The 18,511-nt window shown below is 35.4% G+C and overlaps 3 protein-coding genes and 2 non-coding genes across 6 annotated transcripts in view; 2 read left to right on the forward strand and 3 right to left on the reverse strand.

The window, feature by feature from the left end:
* The window catches only part of LOC116024564 (leucine aminopeptidase 2, chloroplastic-like), a 5,411-nt gene extending 2,340 nt beyond the window's left edge, over positions 1 to 3,071 (reverse strand). The window contains exons 1-9 of one of the 2 annotated variants that reach the window (XM_031265477.1): positions 2,780 to 3,071; positions 1,974 to 2,388; positions 1,689 to 1,883; positions 1,328 to 1,553; positions 1,023 to 1,149; positions 777 to 872; positions 615 to 692; positions 475 to 535; positions 326 to 384 (exon numbers count right to left, since the gene is read on the reverse strand). In XM_031265477.1, coding sequence (XP_031121337.1) covers positions 341 to 384; positions 475 to 535; positions 615 to 692; positions 777 to 872; positions 1,023 to 1,149; positions 1,328 to 1,553; positions 1,689 to 1,883; positions 1,974 to 2,388; positions 2,780 to 2,845 — 1,308 coding nt within the window. In that variant the 5' untranslated portion in view covers positions 2,846 to 3,071 and the 3' untranslated portion in view covers positions 326 to 340. Of the gene's footprint in view, positions 1 to 325; positions 385 to 474; positions 536 to 614; positions 693 to 776; positions 873 to 1,022; positions 1,150 to 1,327; positions 1,554 to 1,688; positions 1,884 to 1,973; positions 2,389 to 2,779 lie in introns of those variants that run through there. The other variant, XM_031265478.1, reaches the window with a different exon arrangement.
* Positions 3,072 to 3,193: 122 nt separating this feature from the next.
* TRNAE-CUC lies at positions 3,194 to 3,266 on the reverse strand. The gene has a single exon. It is a non-coding gene; the product is annotated as a tRNA-Glu (tRNA).
* Positions 3,267 to 4,144: 878 nt separating this feature from the next.
* Positions 4,145 to 4,217, forward strand: TRNAE-CUC. Its single transcript has one exon. It is a non-coding gene; the product is annotated as a tRNA-Glu (tRNA).
* A 480-nt stretch (positions 4,218 to 4,697) lies between these two features.
* LOC116024563 (leucine aminopeptidase 2, chloroplastic-like) lies at positions 4,698 to 8,505 on the forward strand. The gene is made up of 10 exons (XM_031265476.1): positions 4,698 to 4,763; positions 5,312 to 5,726; positions 5,824 to 6,018; positions 6,134 to 6,359; positions 6,532 to 6,658; positions 6,920 to 7,015; positions 7,094 to 7,171; positions 7,725 to 7,785; positions 7,909 to 8,096; positions 8,217 to 8,505. Exons 1-10 carry the CDS (start codon positions 4,698 to 4,700, stop codon positions 8,343 to 8,345), a joined length of 1,581 nt encoding a protein of 526 aa, XP_031121336.1. The 3' UTR covers positions 8,346 to 8,505.
* A 579-nt stretch (positions 8,506 to 9,084) lies between these two features.
* Positions 9,085 to 12,199, reverse strand: LOC116024566 (eukaryotic translation initiation factor 5A-3-like). The gene is made up of 5 exons (XM_031265479.1): positions 11,969 to 12,199; positions 10,238 to 10,360; positions 10,068 to 10,124; positions 9,534 to 9,608; positions 9,085 to 9,441 (listed from the first exon to the last, which is right to left on the reverse strand). Exons 1-5 carry the CDS (start codon positions 12,089 to 12,091, stop codon positions 9,340 to 9,342), a joined length of 480 nt encoding a protein of 159 aa, XP_031121339.1. The 5' UTR covers positions 12,092 to 12,199; the 3' UTR covers positions 9,085 to 9,339.
* Positions 12,200 to 18,511: the final 6,312 nt, after the last annotated feature.

The raw sequence follows: 18,511 nt of genomic DNA on the forward strand, positions 1-18,511 counted from the left end.
CCACCTAGGTGCCTAACTCGGCTGTCTAGGCGCAAGGCGCTACTCTAGAGCCTGATTAGTGCGCCTACTACAACCATGTCAACTACCTCCTTGTGTCCTTTAAAGCTAAGGTCACAATGTGAAATTTACGCCAGTGCATAACCTCAGATACTGACTGCAAGTTTCCTGCTCACCCCAAAGAACAACATTATAGTACCTGTTTCATGAAAAGAGATGCAGTGATTGCATCACCACAAGAGAACCTGCATTTATCATATCAGCAACACTGGATTTCATGGTCTCCCAGTAACTCTCCTCCAAGGGCATCCTCCAAAACTTTTCACCACCAACATCTGCTGCTTCAAACACCCTCCTTCGCCAGATCTTCGCTAGGCGTAAAAACCCTGTGTTTTTTCCCCCATTGTCATATATGTTTTTTGTTAAAGCCTTAAAGGATTCAAGAACTCCATAAATACATAATCTACAAAGGCATACCAGCAACAGATTGCCCGAGAGCAGTAATACAGGCACCAGTGAGTGTAGCCAGATCAACTATCTGCATAGTTAAACATGTTTTTAACAGTTATGCTGCAATCTGTCATATACATATAGAGAATATAAAGGTAGATAGATACCTTTTCTACTCCCAATTTGCAGGCATATACTAAAGCATCTGCAAGTACAAGCCTCCCTTCAGCATCAGTGTCGGTAACCTATCAAAAAGAATGGATCGATAAACACCCAAAACGACGATACAATCAGATCAAGATAGATAACAGCAGTGCTGCATAAGTTACCTCAACTCTCTTCCCGTTTGAAGCTGTGAGAATGTCTCCAGGCCTCATGCCTGTCCCACTAATCATATTTTCGCACGCTGGAACAATGAAATGCACCCCTGCCATATCACAATAGTTTCAGGGTATGAGGCAGAGGCAATCCATATTTGCAAATTAACTAATTTAGCGAATCACAATAAGACTTTTTTTGAGTACTACTGACTCTGTTACAATGCAGCCAGTATCTGTAATCACAATAAGACTTACTTCCACTCCAGCAGGTTTTATTTGGCCGAGAGCTTTTGCTGCACCAAAGACTACTGCAGCACCTGCCATATCTTTCTTCATGAGCTCGATCGAGGAATTTGCTCCAACCTTGAGGTTGTACCCGCCACTGGAACAATAAAAGGAATTTATTCAAGAACTAATAGCATAGCAAGAAACAGATATGTAGTTACTTTACTAAGATCCATCATTCTTCACAAATCACAAGCTTTGAGAGCAAAGTTGCCTCGTCTTTTTGGATCACATTGTTAGTGAGGCAAAACCAAAGCACTTAAATCATCGATTACCTGTCAAAAGTAATTCCCTTTCCAAGTAAAGCTAGCTTGGTTTTGACCGATCCACTCGTGGGCTTGTAGCACAAATGAATGAAATAAGAAGGATTTTCAGAAGCTGCAGCAACACCTAAGAAACATCCCATTTTCAATTCTTTGCACTGCTCAACATCCAAGATTGTTGCAGTAAGAACATCACTGTACAAAGATGCAATCTTTTTGACCTCTTCGGCAAGTACCCCTACAGCATAAGAAATTAAGAATCCAAATATACAGATGAGAAAAATTCACCTAGAAAACGAAAACTAAAACTAAAAGATGAGAAACCCAAGAAAAGATGAGCAATATATAAAGTTATGGATCTGAAACTACTAACCAGGGGTTAGTACATTGGCAGGTGCATTTACAAGCTCTTTCCCAAATATCGCACCAGAGCTAACAACTTCTGCATATTTCAGTTTCTTTTCGATCTCAGGTCCAGTTCCAAGGCCAAGAATCTCGACAGACTTGAGAGTGGGAGTCTTTGGCTCTAGCTTAAACCTGTTATCTTCAAAAGTCCCCAGCACAATTCCTATGACAATTCAAGATATTTTATCTAGTTTAATGTCTCAATTCAGAATGATATGACAATAAAGTTTAAGCTACTCGGGAAAACAGGTACCGGTTGCCATTGCAGAGGCAGCACTGAGCTTTGATTCCACCGAGAGGCCTTCAGCCGAAGCAAGTGCAACAGCAACACTACTTGCCTGTGCAGATTTTACAGATGCAGCAATAGTCTCACCGAGAGTACGATAAGCAACGGTTGAAGAACCTGCTGACCCAAGCCCAACTAACCCAATCCTTTTAAAACCAAGACCAGGCAGTCTAAGGACAACGGATTGACCAGATTTTCCAGAAAAATCTTCCTCAGATGAGGCCTCAGACAGCAAACCACCCAATTTCGAGTCCAATTTTTGCAAGATAAAATTTTGGAACATGGAATTTTTGTCTCTAACCATGTCCTTCTCTGTCACCCCTACTGCAAGGATGTCTCCTTTCCATTCCAGCAAATCAACCTCTCTTGCAGCAATGGATATCTTTCACAGCCCAGAACAACAAAGTTTTGAACTTTAGTAAATATTTTCGCATAAAGCACTCAAAAACACTAGTATAATGTAAATATGCATGAAAAATATCATTTTGAATGAAAACCCATGGAAGTAGGCATATATATAGTTCAAAACAAACTTTTTTTGAGTAATACTGGCTCTCTTACAATACAATATAGTATCTGTCATGACTACTTTCTTAACACAATGAGTCAATATCGTCTCGACTGAGGCGAGAAATCCACTCCTTTCCATGTGAAAGTGTAATCGAGTGCCACTAGACCACAAGGTTAATTCAAAACAAACTTAACAATAGAAGAAAAGAAGAAAATTAAAGGGATGAATTGTTAGTATGGTTGAGATGAGAGAAAGAAAGAACCTTGGGACGTTGGATTTGATTGGGTTTAGTGAGGCCAAGAGTTGCTAGAGCTACTGAGTGAGCCATAAATGAGCCAAAGCCGAGGATCTAAGAGCTGCCATTGTTAAGGTTCTGCAAGTGTCCATTTATACAGTGCAAGAACTGAGAAATGGAAGACAGGGAGAGGGGTTTAGATGGTGATGAAGTTGGGAAAACCTCTTTGGTATCATTTTTGTTGAGAAACATGTGAGGGAATTAGACATTTTTGTCGAGAAACGTCTGAGCAAATCCAATAGGAGATATTGAGAATCATAGCATTAGCATGTGTAAAACATGAAGGCTTGTTGATAAGCCCTTCCCTGGGTTGGGTGTCCCATAAAGTTTTTGTCCGGCGAAAGGACAATTATTGAACTATTGATTAACGAATAAAAGAAATTCCGTTGCCAAGAATCGAACCCGGGTCTCTCGAGTGAGAGCCGAGTATCCTAACCAACTAGACTACAACGGATTTGCTTATGGTTTTTAAGCTTTCTTTTTAGTGCTAAATATTTTTGGTTTCTAAGTTCCCTTTTTAGGCCCCAAACGGATTTGTTTATGGTTTGTAAGTTTCCTTTTTAGTCCCTAAATATTTCTCTTTTTTTTTCTTCCCAAAACATTGAATCTCTAACCTTAAAGGTCCTTTGTCTTGCTAGACAAAACATCTTGATGATTTTAGACATTTAGTTCAATATTTAGTGGGTGACCAATTGAACTACTCATCCGAACAAACTCAAATATTTCTTTTATTAAATATATAGTTGACTAAGTGCTTGCTAGGAAAGCCATTTTATATATAACTAACCGTATCATGTGATTTTTGTTATCTACCTCACTATACAAATAATTATTTTAAACAATTTTTTAAAAAAAAAAGACAAAAACAAAAGAAGAATAAAGTGATTCGAAAGAAGCAGTGGATTAGATCAATGATCGTGATACTTCAAGATGACATATCCAAACACTTATTAAGGAGGGCCATAGTTGGTTGAATAAAGATTGGTACATACAAATGCATTATGTACTTCGAGAATAGAACATGGTTACAGATGGCATTGCCAAGATGGGCAGACACAATGTGCACTCATGCAAAGATATTAGAGACCCACCGCAAAGAGTCTTAAACCTAATTGAGGACAATAGATTAGGTCGAACATGACAGTGTAGAGATAGTGAGATGACCTTATAGCTGGGTTACTCGGATTTCTTCCCCTCCTTTCTTATCCAAAAATAAATAAATAAATAAAAGATAACTTGATAAAGGTTTTCAAAAAAAAAAAAAAAAAGATAACTTGATAAACAACCCCATTGCTTTGCTTCTTGATACAAAACTCAGAAATCATTAGCATCTCCGTTGTAGTCTAGTCGGTTAGGATACTCGGCTCTCACCCGAGAGACCCGGGTTCGATTCCCGGCAACGGAATAGTTTTCCTCGTTCACCGGTTCCGGACAAAAACGATTTTTGGGATACGCAAACCTAAGGAAATATCAACAAGCCTTCTTCATGTTTTACACATGCTAATGCTATGATTGATGATTCTCAGCATATCTCCTATCGGATTTGCTCAGACGTTTCTCGACAAAACTGTCTAAGTGGCACCGGTGCCGGACAAAGATTTATTGGGACACGCAACCTAGGAAAATGAAATATCAATAAGCCTTCTTCCATGTTTTACTCATGCTATGATTCTCAATATTATCCTATTGGATTTGCACCGATGTTTCTCGACAAAAATGTCTAATTTCCTCACATGTTTCTCAACAAAAATGATACCAAGCTAAGAGGTATCTCCAACTTCATCAAACCCCTCTTCATGTCTTCCACTTCTCAGTTCTTGCACTGTATAAATGGACACCCGTAGAAGCTTAACAATGGCAGCTCTCAAATCCTCACCTTTAGCGCATGGCTAACTCCGTAGCTATGGCTACTCTTGGCCTCACTAAGCCCAATCAAATCCAACGCCCTAAGGTTCTTTCTTTCTTTCTCTTAAGTCTTAACCATACTAACAACTCATTCCTTTTTCCTTTCTTTTCTTATATTGTTTGTTTTCATCCGTGGCCCTATTCGGTAAATGGCTGTTAGCTAATTGGGTTAGAGCATATAACTAGTTGATAACATTAGTTGATTGGGTTAAAAGGTATAATTAGTTGATAGATTAGCTAATTGGGTTAGAAATGTGTTTGGTAAATTAGCTGTTTGTTGATAGCTGTTTAGTATAATTTATTTTCTAAAAAGCTAATTGTAAAAAGTGGGTTTGAGCAACTTTTTGAATTTTAGTATTTTAGAGTTACAAAAAGTTGATTAACCAAACATTTGTATTGATTTTATAATAGTAGTCAATAAGTCAAAATTAAATTACATGCTAACTATTTTACCAAATAGGGTCTATACGTGTTCTTAGCTTACATGGTTTTTCATTCAAAATGATACTTTTCATGCAAAAAATAGTAATTTTGAGGCTTTTATGAGAAAATATTTACTAAAGTTCAAAACTTTGTTTTTATGGGATGTGAAAGATTTCGTTTGCTGCAAGAGAGGTTGATTTGCTGGAATGGAAAGGAGACATACTTGCAGTAGGTGTGACAGAGAAGGACATGGCTAGAGACCAAAATTCCAAGTTCCAAAATTTGGTCTTGCAAAAGTTGGATTCAAATTTGGGTGGCATTTTGTCTAAAGCCTCATCTGAGGAAGATTTTTCTGGGAAATCTGGTCAATCCACTGTCCTTAGACTGTCTGGTCTTGGTTTTAAAAGGATTGGATTAGTGGGGGTTGGGTCATCGGTTTCTTCAACCATTGCTTATCGTACTCTCGGTGAGACTATTGCTGCAGCTGCTAAATCTGCTCAGGCGAGTAGTGTTGCTGTTGCACTTGCTTCGGCTGAAGGCCTCTCGGTGGAATTAAAGCTCAGTGCTGCCTCAGCAATGGCAACTGGTACCTGTTTTCCCTACTTAGCTTAAACTTTACTGTCATATCATTATCATTCTGAATTAAGACATTAAACTAGGTAAAACATCTTGAATTGTCATAGGAATTGTGCTGGGGACTTTTGAAGATAACAGGTTTAAGCTAGAGCCAAAGACTCCCACTCTCAAGTCTGTCGAGATTCTTGGCCTTGGAACTGGACCTGAGATTGAAAAGAAACTGAAATACTCAGAAGTTGTTAGTTCTGGTGTGATATTTGTGAAAGAGCTTGTAAATGCACCTGCCAATGTACTAACCCCTGGTTAGTAGTTTTCGGGACCATACCTTTGTATATTAATTGCTCATCTTTTCTTGGTTGTTTCGAATTTTTCCTCATTTGTATATGTGGATTCTTAATTTCTTATGCTGGCCTGCAGGGGTACTTGCCGAAGAGGCCAAAAATATTGCTTCTTTGTACAGTGATGTTCTTACCGCAACAATCTTGGATGCTGAGCAGTGCAAAGAATTGAAAATGGGATCGTTTTTAGGTGTTGCTGCAGCTTCTGCACATCCTCCTTATTTCATTCATTTGTGTTACAAGCCCCCGAGTGGATCGGTCAAAACTAAGCTGGCTTTGGTTGGAAAGGGGATTACTTTTGACAGGTAATCTATGTTTTAAGTGCTTTGGTTTTGCCTCACTCACAGTGCAATCCAAAGAGAAGAGGCAAACTTTGCACTTAAAGCTTGTGAAGAATGATGGATCTTAGTAAAGTAACTACATTTATGTTTCTTGCTATGTTATTAGTTCTTGAATAGATTCCTTTTATCTTTCTAGTGGTGGATACAACATTAAGGCCGGGGCAAATTCCGCGATTGAGATCATGAAAAATGATATGGGTGGTGCTGCAGTAGTGTTTGCTGCAGCAAAAGCGATGGGCCAAATAAAGCCTGCTGGAGTGGAAGTAAGTCATATTGCCACTGCCCGAAAGGGATGTTTTCTGTCGGGACCAAATGCTTACCACTACGCCAAAACCTATAGCTTGTAGCAAAGGCGTAACTTTATTTTCTTATACCTGCATAGCAGTCAACGTCCTGTTTCAATGGCAGAATGCTGGACTCGACTCTCCAAGCCGTAGCCTAACATTTTCTTTCTAAGTTGCTAAATTTCGTATTTAATAGGGATTGCTTCTGTCTCGTATCCTGAAATTGTTGTGATATGGCAGGTGCATTTCCTTACTGCTGCTTGTGAAAATATGATTAGTGGGGCAGGCATGAGACCTGGAGACATTCTCACAGCTTCAAATGGGAAGAGAATTGAGGTAACTTATGGTTCTGCACTCTTTGTTCTGCAATTTCATATTGATCTGATTGTATGGTGGCATTCATTCTTTTGATAGGTTAACAACACTGATGCTGAAGGAAGGCTTGCACTTGCAGATACTTTAATATATGCCTGCAAACTAGGTGTAGAAAAGGTATAAAAATGCAACCATTAGTCATATATCACAATTTGCAGATCTTTGCAGTGTTTTCTTTTGGATGACGAGGGAAACCCATAGCCCCTATCTGATGGTATGCACTGGGAAAACCCCGCCTTGTGACCCTAGCCAGCAAAGGACAGCAAGGAGGGAAACCAACCTAAGTTGCCCATTACTGACCGGCTCAAACCAAAAAGTCAAACTTGGAACCTTGTGGTTTACCAAACCAACAGTCTGCCCAACTTAGCTAGGGTTGCCCCAATTTTACAGTGTTTTCCTTCCTATTCTCCATGAGACAAAACTGTAAAATAGTAAACTCCACCAATCTCTAAATTTACTGACCGGCTCAAACCAAGAAGTCGAACTTGGAACTTTGTTGTTACCAAACCAACAGTCTGCCCAACTTAGCTAGGGTTGCCCCTGTTTTACAGTGTTTTCCTTCCTATTCTCCATGAGACAATACTCTAAATCAAAATAGTAAAATCCACCATTCTCTAAATTTACATAGTAGATTGCATCATGACTGCTAATAACATTCTTAACCATGCAGATAGTTGATCTGGCTACACTGACTGGTGCCTGTATAACTGCTCTTGGCCCCTCTGTTGCTGGTATGCCTTTGTAGATTTTGTGTTTATGGAGTTGTACAGAATCCCATGTCGTATATAGGAGCATGATGAAGGGGGGTTTTCTAACTTTTCTTCTTCTCTACTTAAATCTTGATTAAAAACTAGGGGTTTTCACGCCTAGCGACGACCTGGCGAGGGAGGTGCTTGAAGCAGCAGAAATTGGGGGTGAAAAGCTTTGGAGGTTGCCCATGGAGGAGAGCTACTGGGGGACGATGAAATCCGGGATTGCTGACATGATAAACACCGGTCCTAGACATGGTGGTGCAATCACTGCAGCTCTTTTCTTGAAACAGGTACTACAAATGTTGCTCTGGTGTCTCACCCCAAACATGTTTGGAACTACATAGTACTGGTTCTCTTTCCCTAGTATTGTTGGTTCAAAAAAACCTGAGATTTTGACCATTGTTTTGCAGTTTGTTGATGAGGGAGTAGAATGGTTGCATATTGACATTGCTGGTCCAGTGTTTGATGAAAAGAAGAAACTTGCAACAGGGTTTGGTATTAGTACTATGATGGAATGGGTGCTGAAACACTCTTCTTAGTTTTACATATAATTCATTTTGGAATTTGGATGTTCTAATGTAGCTTCTTCATGTGCACTAGTTGTAAATGAAGTTAGATACTTTTACAATCGAATGTACCGATTAATGTCGAGTAGTATAGATGTAAGACTGTTTATAAGAGGTCTCCAAAATTAACTCACAGTGCACTGCAATAGCTAATACCCTCCAACTTTGCACAACATTTTGTCCCGCAAGATTAGCTTAGTTGGTTCAACTAATTACCTTATAGCTAATACCCTCCAACTTTGCACAACATTTTGTCCCGCAAGATTAGCTTAGTTGGTTCAACTAATTACCTTAAAATCTTGCTCTGGCAAGAAGGAAGATTCGAATCCCACTAAGAACCTGAGAGGTTATTGAGAGGCCTAGACCAAAAAGAAGAGATGAAAATTCCAACTTTGCACAACATTTTACCCCACAAAATTAGCTTAGTTGGTTCAACCGATTACCTTAAAATCTTGCTCTAGCAAAGTAGGGGTTTGAATTCAACTAGGAACCTAAGAGATTATTGAGAGATCTAGACCAAAAAGAAGAGATGAAAATTCTTTGTGTGCAGAGTGTACAAGTAGAAATGAAAACCTAAAGACTGATGAAACGACACGCAATTTACCTACTCCAACATGGTCTGGGGGATTAAGATTAGTCTAGCGGGATACTTAATGTATCAAAAAAGAAAAGGAAAATGAAATATGCATGCAGCACTCAACTGGCACAAAAATGGAAGACAAAAGCACAATCTAACACACTATGGAGAGTTACAATAATCTTTTAATCTGCTGCCATAACAGATGAACACCCTACAAGGGATTAGGGCAACTTGTCTAATTCCAACATACAAACTTCCAGCCATCTCAGCTGAATCTTTAAAGGCCAAATTTAAAATTTAGCGAACAACGTTTTTTTTCCCTTGGAATTATAAAAGTTTTACTATAGCAAAGGCGGGATGGGATGGGAAGGGAATGAAACTGCATAATTAGTTCTTCCCGATGTCCTTCAGTCCACAAATCTGCTCTTCTCCCATTGCAGACATGACCGACAGAATAAGATCCTTTCCTTCATTAAACCCGTCTTTAATCTGTGAACAAGCCAATACACCAATGGTCAATTGCATCGATGACAAAATCATTGCTAGTTCCTATTTCCCTTTTCCTGTTTCAAATCGCTTACCTGAGCAAGAAGAGCTTCATCAGTGGGAAGCCTCAGATCATCTTTGGTGCCCCCGCTTTCAGTGAGAAGAGACACCTAAAACAGTCCCGGGACAAGTGTTTCGTAGTGAGCTAGAGTACAAACTTCAATAAGAAACTAAAACAACATACCATTTCGCTATATAGCCAAGACACAAGAGCCATGATGACCATGGTTACGAGTAATGAAGACTGAAATTAGTACTTTCTCACAAGATCATTGCAACAGCCAATAAATAAAATAAACCACTGTCCAACGCCAAATTAGTCATGAAATATAGAGTGACTATTTCGGCTTCCATATCCATTGTTCATACATACGAAAAATTATCGAGTGGAGGAATGTGTTAAGAGCTTAGATTAAAATTTCTCACTTAATTACTTAACCCTTTCTCACTTTCAGAATAGGATAGTTCATTGTAGATACTAGATAGATTGTTATTCTCTTACTCGGCCCTAAATATTAATCATATTCATATATTTCAGCATTGAAAGGTAATGATGAAAGATAACGTACAAAACCATCCTCAGAGATGTCAATCAGCTGGTAGTCAGTGCGACTAACATGAGGCACCTGAAATAAAAACGTAAGAATGAGACGAGCCAAATTTCAACCATCTATAAAGCATATTTTACAAAGTACCCCCGCAAAAAAAGGGGAAAAGAAAATGCAGAGTATTCAATTACATCACAGTTGTGGGAGGAAGGAACAATATCCTCGAGCTTCTTCCCATTGAAGATGTCAATTGCCACAAAGTGACACTTTGCATGCCCGTGCTTGCCAGTTTTGGAAGTGGAGACTTCAACAACCTATTGACAGAAATATTTAGTCATTGCTCATTATAAAGAATCAATAGCAGAACTAGAGTACAACAAATTAAGCCAAAGCTAACATAATAAAAACCTCACATTTTTCCCATAAAAATATTACCACTTTCTCCTATTAGGCCACTATGAATGAAACATCAATCAAATCACCAACCTTTTGATCAATGATGTGAGATATCTTCAATATTAAAAATTTAAAAGTACTTACCACTCCCACTAAAAATAAAATATTGGTTTAAGCCCCATGGGGCAATGATGGGATTTCCTTTGTACATTTAACAACCCACCTTTTTTTTCAAGAAATCGGAGACATAGTAAAAAGAAAAACCCATCTTTTAAAATAAAGACTCCTTGCATATTCATACATGTGCACAAAAAACAAATACAAAAGACACATATGCACATACATAGACTTAAACAAATGCACACACGAGTTACAGATACATACACCAAATGGAAGAAATTTACTTGTACCATAACCTGAGTTGCAGTTTATCTAAGTAAGATGATGGTCAGCAAGAAACAAATGGACACACAAGATACATACACCAAATAAAACAAGTTTACTTGTACTCCATAACTGAGCTGCAGTTTATCTAAGTAAGATGATAGTCAACAAGAAACAAATGGACACACAAAATACATACACCATATAAAAGAAGTTTACTTGTACTCCATAACTGAGCTGCAGTTTATCTAAGTAAGATGAAAGTCAGCCAGATGAAAACCATAGGACGAGTGTGAAGGAATGCAAGGCAGAGGAATAGGATATCTAAGGATTTCCAACAAATTATCCTAGCAATCTAGCATACCCTACAAGATTGGAGCTTTGTGGTGTATATACAATAGGACTCAACCCCAACACCAATTGACAAAAATAAAACATCATTAAATAGCATATGAACACATCACATGAGCTCTAGCACGAACAAGAAAACTACACAGTCAGCTCAGTTGGTTCCTGGGCTGTAGATTGTGGGCAAGGGCAATAAAACTACACTGAACACACACATACACACAAGATTGGAGCTTTGTTGTGTATATACAATAGGACTCAACCCCAACACCAATTGACAAAAATAAAACATCATTAAATAGCATATGAACACATCACATGAGCTCTAGCACTAACAAGAAAACTACACAGGCAGCTCAGTTGGTTCCTGAGCAGTAGATTGTGGGCAAAGGCAAGAAAACTACACTGGACACACACATACACACAAAGGCACCTAAACCAACCAAAGAAATTGACTTGAAACCTAGAACTTAGTACAAACAATTCAATACATTTATGATTTAACATGGTAAGATGATAGTCAATGGAACACAAGGAAGATATATGACCAAAAAACAGTCCAAACACACACTTCATTAAAACACCCTAAAATCACAGGATCTTTAGCAGAAACAATGAAAAAACCCACACACAAACATATAACAATCAGGAACCATAAAAATACATCGAGATCTAAATCTATAGGCACCAACCCACACCAAATCGAAAGCGGAAACACAGGAAGAGCATGGATGGAATACAAAAAGTTGAAATCTTTGAGAGAAGAGAGGCGGATGGGGAGAAAAAGGGAAGACCTTGCAAGGGCGAGCTTTGATGACTATGTAGCCATTCTTGCGGATGGTTCCAGCTTGCTGAGGGTAGGTCTTGGAGGCGCCGGCATCCGCTTTCGACTCGAAGTGGTGCTCCTCGTCCGACATGGATGGTAGCTTAGTAGCTTTCTCTCTCTAAAGAAGTTTGAGGGATTGTTGGGGTTGGGGGAAGTGGAAGAGAGAAAGGACTTTTCCGGAGATGACTCCAAACGATAATCCCTAGTACATACTACTACTCTACCATTTTTACTTTTCTTTTTTTCTTTTTTTCTTTTTTCGGATGAGATTTTTTATTTTTTAATAAAAAACTCTCTTTTTTCTTTAATTCTTTTAAGAAAAAAATACTTTTTATCTGTAAATCATTTTTAAAAATAGTAATTTTTGTGCCTTAATGTTGGGTGATTCTAGTGAAACAAGAGAAAAATAAAAATAACATCAAAATTACAATGTCTTTGCTAATTTAGCAGGGTGCGTGCAAAGAACGTGCTTACTCCTGTGCGCTCTTCTTTCTTTTCTTTCTTTTTTTTAAAAAAAAATTTTTTTTGTTCTTCTTCACTTATTTTTGCACATGCCCGCTATGCAGTATCTGTGCGCAATTCTTTTTGTCTTTTTTAAAAACTTAGGTTCTTCTCACATGCTTAGCAGATGCGTGCAAATAACGTGCTTGCTAGGCAATGTTTATCCGATCTTTTTTCTTCCTTTTTTTTTGTGGGGGGGGGGGGGGGGGGGGGGAAACCTAGGTTATTCTGTAAGAACTCAAGGCTAAATATTACAGAGTATTATGAATGATAAGAGAATAATTAAATAAGTGATATAAAGATTAAAATGCCATTGTATAATAACTACAACGACAACAACAATAATAATAATATTCAATAGCAAATATATCATTTTCTTCTTCTTCTTCTTCTTCTTCTTTTCCTTCATAGGGCTGAACTGCAATTCATATGGGGGGCTATGAATCGCAATTCATTGAATTTAGAGAATTGCAATTCATTTATTTGTGTGTAAAAATGATTGTTTAACTCAACCCTAAAGACAACTCGAACGATCAAGTTTGTAAAAAGTGTATGGTGATTATAGTGAAATAAAAGGAAAATAAAAAATAATATATATAAAAATTACAGTGCCTCCGCTAATTCAGCGGGGTGTGTGCAAAGCACGTGTCTGTTAGTATCTGTGCACTATTCTTTCTTTTTGCAATTCATTGAATTGAAGAAATTGCAATTCCTCCAACCAAATAATGTAGTTTCTCCTTCCATATAATTACATTGGCATTAAATTTCAATTCATGCCAATCAAACACCTATAAGGGACTAAAAAATTATTTTGCAAAGAGTTGAATAATGAAAAGTGATAATGGGTATAATTGAATACAAAAATGACATTTATCTATAATCTAAGGACAAAAGTCATTTTTCTCTTTTTTTCGTTGTACAACATCTAGTGTTCTAACAAATTTGTTCAAATATGATATAGCATCAACAAAATTTGACTCTTGCCCAAACAACAATTTGACCCAACACTTGGTATATATATAATAGTTGATATTCTAATTTTGCAGTTACAAGATAACCAAGTAGTTCGTGCGCTTGCAAGGACTACCGGGTTCCAAGCGTTTGTCTCGTGCTGAATTGGTGTTTTGCTAAAATGTATCGTGGTCTTTTCACTTCGATTTAATAAAAGTTTAGTTCATGATTAAAAAAAAAATCTTTTTATGTGGATGATTTAATTAGAAAAGATTGATCCAAATGTTTTATAGTTGTCAATTACTATATAGTGTGACATTGTGATGGCACATCTGTTACCATTTCAAATGGATGGTTATAGGATTGAATTCCGGTAAAAAAAATTGTTCCATAGCTATTTTTCTTTATATTAAATAATCCAATAAGTAAATATATTTTATAATTTATATTCTTATACATTATATTTTTTTTGAAAAAAAAAAAAGCAACACACGATGGAGTAACGCTTTTCTATATTCTTTCTTTGACTTAGATTACTTTTATTATTAGTAGTAGTCTCTGAAGAAAAAGTTGTGGCCTTGTTGACATAATTTTCTTTTTCATCGATGGCATAATTATCCGTGAAGAGTTAGGTACTTAGGTGTAGTTGTTAATGTTGACTTACAAGTTACATCATATATTATGCATTTATGTTTAATTAGGTGCATAAGTTTAGAGTACGATATACATATATACTTATTCATTAGACTTAATCTAAAAAAGTCTTGTACAAAAAATAACAAGATATTTACTTTTTGATCAAAACGCAAACAAATAAAGTGCAAGCGCGAAAGAAGATTAATGATGGAGGATTGCGCAAATTATGCTGTGGACCCAGGTCCACCTTGCAAGGTAGACCTGGGTCCAAAACTACGTCGTTTTGTCTTTTTTTTTTTAAAAAAAAAAATTAGTAAACATATTGCTGAATATAGAGTTGTCCAAAAATGTGTGAATGTAGAGTATAGAAATCGTGAATGTAGACTTATGATTGTATGAATGTAGAGTTGCCCAGAAATGTGTGAATGTGGAGGTTTCAAATTGTGAATATGGAGTATAGAAATCGTGAATGTAGAGTTATGCATGTGTGAATCTGTAATATAGTTAAGAAGTTCTAACAACTTGTAGCCATGTAATGTGTGAATGTGGAGTTCTCAAGTTGTGAATATGGAGTATAGGACCTGTGAATATATAGTTTTGAATGTGTGAATGCATAACAGTGGTAATATAGTTACTAAACATATAATCATGTAATGTGTGAATGTGGAACATATAATCCTGTAATGTGTGAATGTGGAGTTTACAAATTGTGAATGTATAGTATAGTGTATGTGAATGTAGAGTTTGTGTTCCACGTTTCAGGCCAATAAGTTTAGTAAAAAAAAAAAAAAAAACGTCGTTTTTGGATCTAGATCCACCTTGCAAGGTGGACCTGGGTCCACGACATAACTACTGGGAGGATTGGGTTTGGGTCTATTGGGCCGAATAAGTAGAGGTGTGGAAATTAATTGGGTCCAGAGGATGATTGAAATTCGCATGTAAAGTTTAAAGATCTATTCCTTTATTACTTAGGTCTCTAATGGATACATCTCTAGCGAGTAGCGAGGCAACCCCATCAAATCCTCCGTAATCATCTCCATTAGTTCAGGATTAGGTTGCTCGATATAAGTTCACAAGACCAATATATGCATTATACGTTATAAGAATCGCTCTATAATATTTAATTTTTTGTTGTTGTTGTATTAATTAATTTTGTATTTAATTATTATGTTAGTTTTTTTTTAAACTTATCTCGTGATAAATTAATAAATTAATGAGTAATTAAAAATAAAAATAATTCGTGCAAATAATATTAAATAGTGATTTTGATGGTGGAATAATACTTTCCAACTCACAATTATGTTAATAGAAGATGTGACCATAATGTAGATGGTGAGTTGGGTTGACTAAGATTAGAAGAAAACAAAAGAAAATCATGTTGATGTCATTGTGAAGTGTGATTAATGCGCAACAACAACAATAACAAAACAAGTTTGCTCGGGCCATAATTCAACTTGTCAATTAGTCCACAATAATTTCATAAGTTTTGCTTTGTTAATAATAACAAAATGCATGGTTCGAATTCTAACCAAAATATCTGAACTTGAATTTCGTTCCCATTCAGCAGAGAAATAAAGCTTACGTAATCTTGTAAAATTGATGATATATTTTGTAGCTTTTAACTACAAAAGACCAAAACATAGTCATTACGAATAATTAAACTTTTTTATTGAATATTTTTTTAACAATATTTTGAAAAGAATACTATTTTTATCAAGTGCATGATAGCGTGAGAATACTACTTTAATTCTCAGCAACAATCCAAGATTCCATGTAGCATTGAAGGAAATGATGATGACCCTTAGCTTGGCAATAATTATTCCTCCACAATAATTCATCCACCACACAAAACGTTACTTTCAAGTTTCAACCCTACCATTGCCCTCATCATATATGTTTGGGGTGTAAATGTAATCGATAATGTGAACAGGATAAATTTTATTGACGTCAATCAATTGAAATTTGTTTTTTTTTTTTTAATAACTAATAGGATTATTTAATGCGATTAATATCTCAAATAACCAACCTTATTAAAAGTTAAATTAAACTAACAACACAACAACGTCAATAGATTCTCTAAAATAAAGTAAACAAATACTGTTGAAAATAGCACTATTGTTAAATGAGCTTCTCAATATTTAGTTTAGCGACGAAAATTTTCTTTTTCATCGCTGTTTTCACGTTTTTTTATAGTATCGACTAAATTATCAAACAACTTTTCAGAATCCGCTAATACTAATAGCTAGTAAAACCAACTAATACAATCAACTATTTTCGATGTGATAATTAAATTGGTTAAGGCTTGATCTAACTAAAATGAATAGTCATATCATGGACCACGATATATATTGCTACAATGCTACTTGAACCCAATATGTTCCTCTTTTTTTTTTCTTTTTTTTTCTCCTTAATTCCTTTTTTAATTTAATTTTTTATAAATAAAATTAATGCCCATAAGGTGGGGCATAGCATGATTGAAACCAGTGGCGTGTATCTTCTTTCATTTATATATTTGAATTTTATTTGGAAGTATCAGAAAATTTCGAGTTTTTTAAAGTTGTTTTTCAGTCCATCCTGGTTTTGCTCAAACTTCAGATTCTGACATTTCATTTCTTTAATTGAAAATTGAAATAAATATAGTTTATAGCTGGAATGGACTGCAATTTCTTCCCATTCTTCAATAATCAAGAGCTATATTGTGGTTTTAAGTCCGCATGAACAACCCAGTTGTTTATTAAGTCATTAAGTGGTATATTGTGAGCAAAGATATATAATCGAATCCTGACAGTCAGAGTGTAAAAATGCAAACTTAGCTAAGTTAGTTATTGAATGGTATATTATGAGCAATGATACATGATCAAGTCCTGACAGTCAGAGTGTGAGAATTACACCCAATATAGTGTACTCGTTGTGGGCACCAGACACTGATCCTCCTACCTAATAGACCGTTGAACCCCTCTCGACTATACTATTGGGCAGAAGTATGAGCCCGGGAGCGAGGAAATTTCTCATTTTGTGGGCAATAAACAAGACCTCAGCAGCAACAGCGCCCGTTTACTAACTAGAAATTTTCTCTAATTTTCTGGAAATTTAGAAAACTATAAAACAGAAAACTGTTTACTAGCACAGTTTTTCATTTTGAAAACAAGAAATACTTTTTCAGTTTTCTAGAAAACTGAAACACTATAAAAACCTGTTTTCAAAATGGAAAACAGAATCAGCTATCATCTATTAGACTATATATCACTATAACCACATTATTACCATTATCTACTTACATATTTATTCATTACTATGATTACATTTATTATCATCTTCTTTTACTCATCATCATCTTCTATCTTTTATACTTACATTACTTATTTAAACATAACTTAATTATGCTTAAAATTATACATTATTCACATTATCAAAATTAAAAATTGAAATCTATACCACGTTTTATATTTTGATTGAACTCAATTGATTATTGGTTTTGGTCCAGATATTAGATATCCAAATTTCACATATATTACTATATTTGCATTCAAAATAAAAATTATATATTACATACATGTCATTCAAATGAATATATCCAAACACATTTTAAATATTAGCTCAAAAAATATTAATATTATCTAAACTAAATTTTTTGTGAATTTAATAGGTTATTGGTTCAGATATATTTTTATTTATGTTATATACAGATATAAATTTGGTCCGGATATCAAATGTAATTTTTTTTTTTTTTACATATATTGGACTTAAAAGTAAAAAAATATATTTATTATATTTAAACCAAATATATTTTAAAATATTTTAAATATAAGGTATAAAAATCACTCGAAATTAAACTTATTGTTAATTTTATAACGTTAATCTAAAAAAAAATAAATTTGAAAAAATAAGTGTTAGTAAACAAGTTTTCTAAACAGAAAACAGAGAATGAAAACTGAAAAATTGGAAAACAGAAAACAGAAAACAGTTTTCTGTTAGTAAACAGACCCTAAGGGCCCGTTTACTAACTGGAAATTTTCTCAAATTTTATGGAAATTTAAAAAACTGGAAAACAGAAAACAGAAAACATGTTTACTAGCACAGTTTTATATTTTGAAAACAGGAAATAATTTTCCAGTTTTCTAGAAAACTGAAACACTATAAAAAACTGTTTTCTAAATGGAAAACAGAATCAGCTATCGTCTATTAGACTATATGTCACTATAATCATATTCTCACCAATATCTACTTACATATTTATTCATTACTATGATTACATTTATTATCATCTTCCTTTACTTATCATCCCCTTCTATCTTTTCTACTTGCATTACTTATTTAAACATAACTTATTTGATTATGCTTAAAATTATACATCATTCACATTATCAAAATTAAAAATTGAAATCTATACCACGTTTTATATTTGGATTGAACTCAATTGATT

Source organism: Ipomoea triloba, chromosome 7, assembly GCF_003576645.1.
Source record: "Ipomoea triloba cultivar NCNSP0323 chromosome 7, ASM357664v1".
In the NCBI taxonomy this organism is placed as follows: domain Eukaryota; kingdom Viridiplantae; phylum Streptophyta; class Magnoliopsida; order Solanales; family Convolvulaceae; genus Ipomoea; species Ipomoea triloba.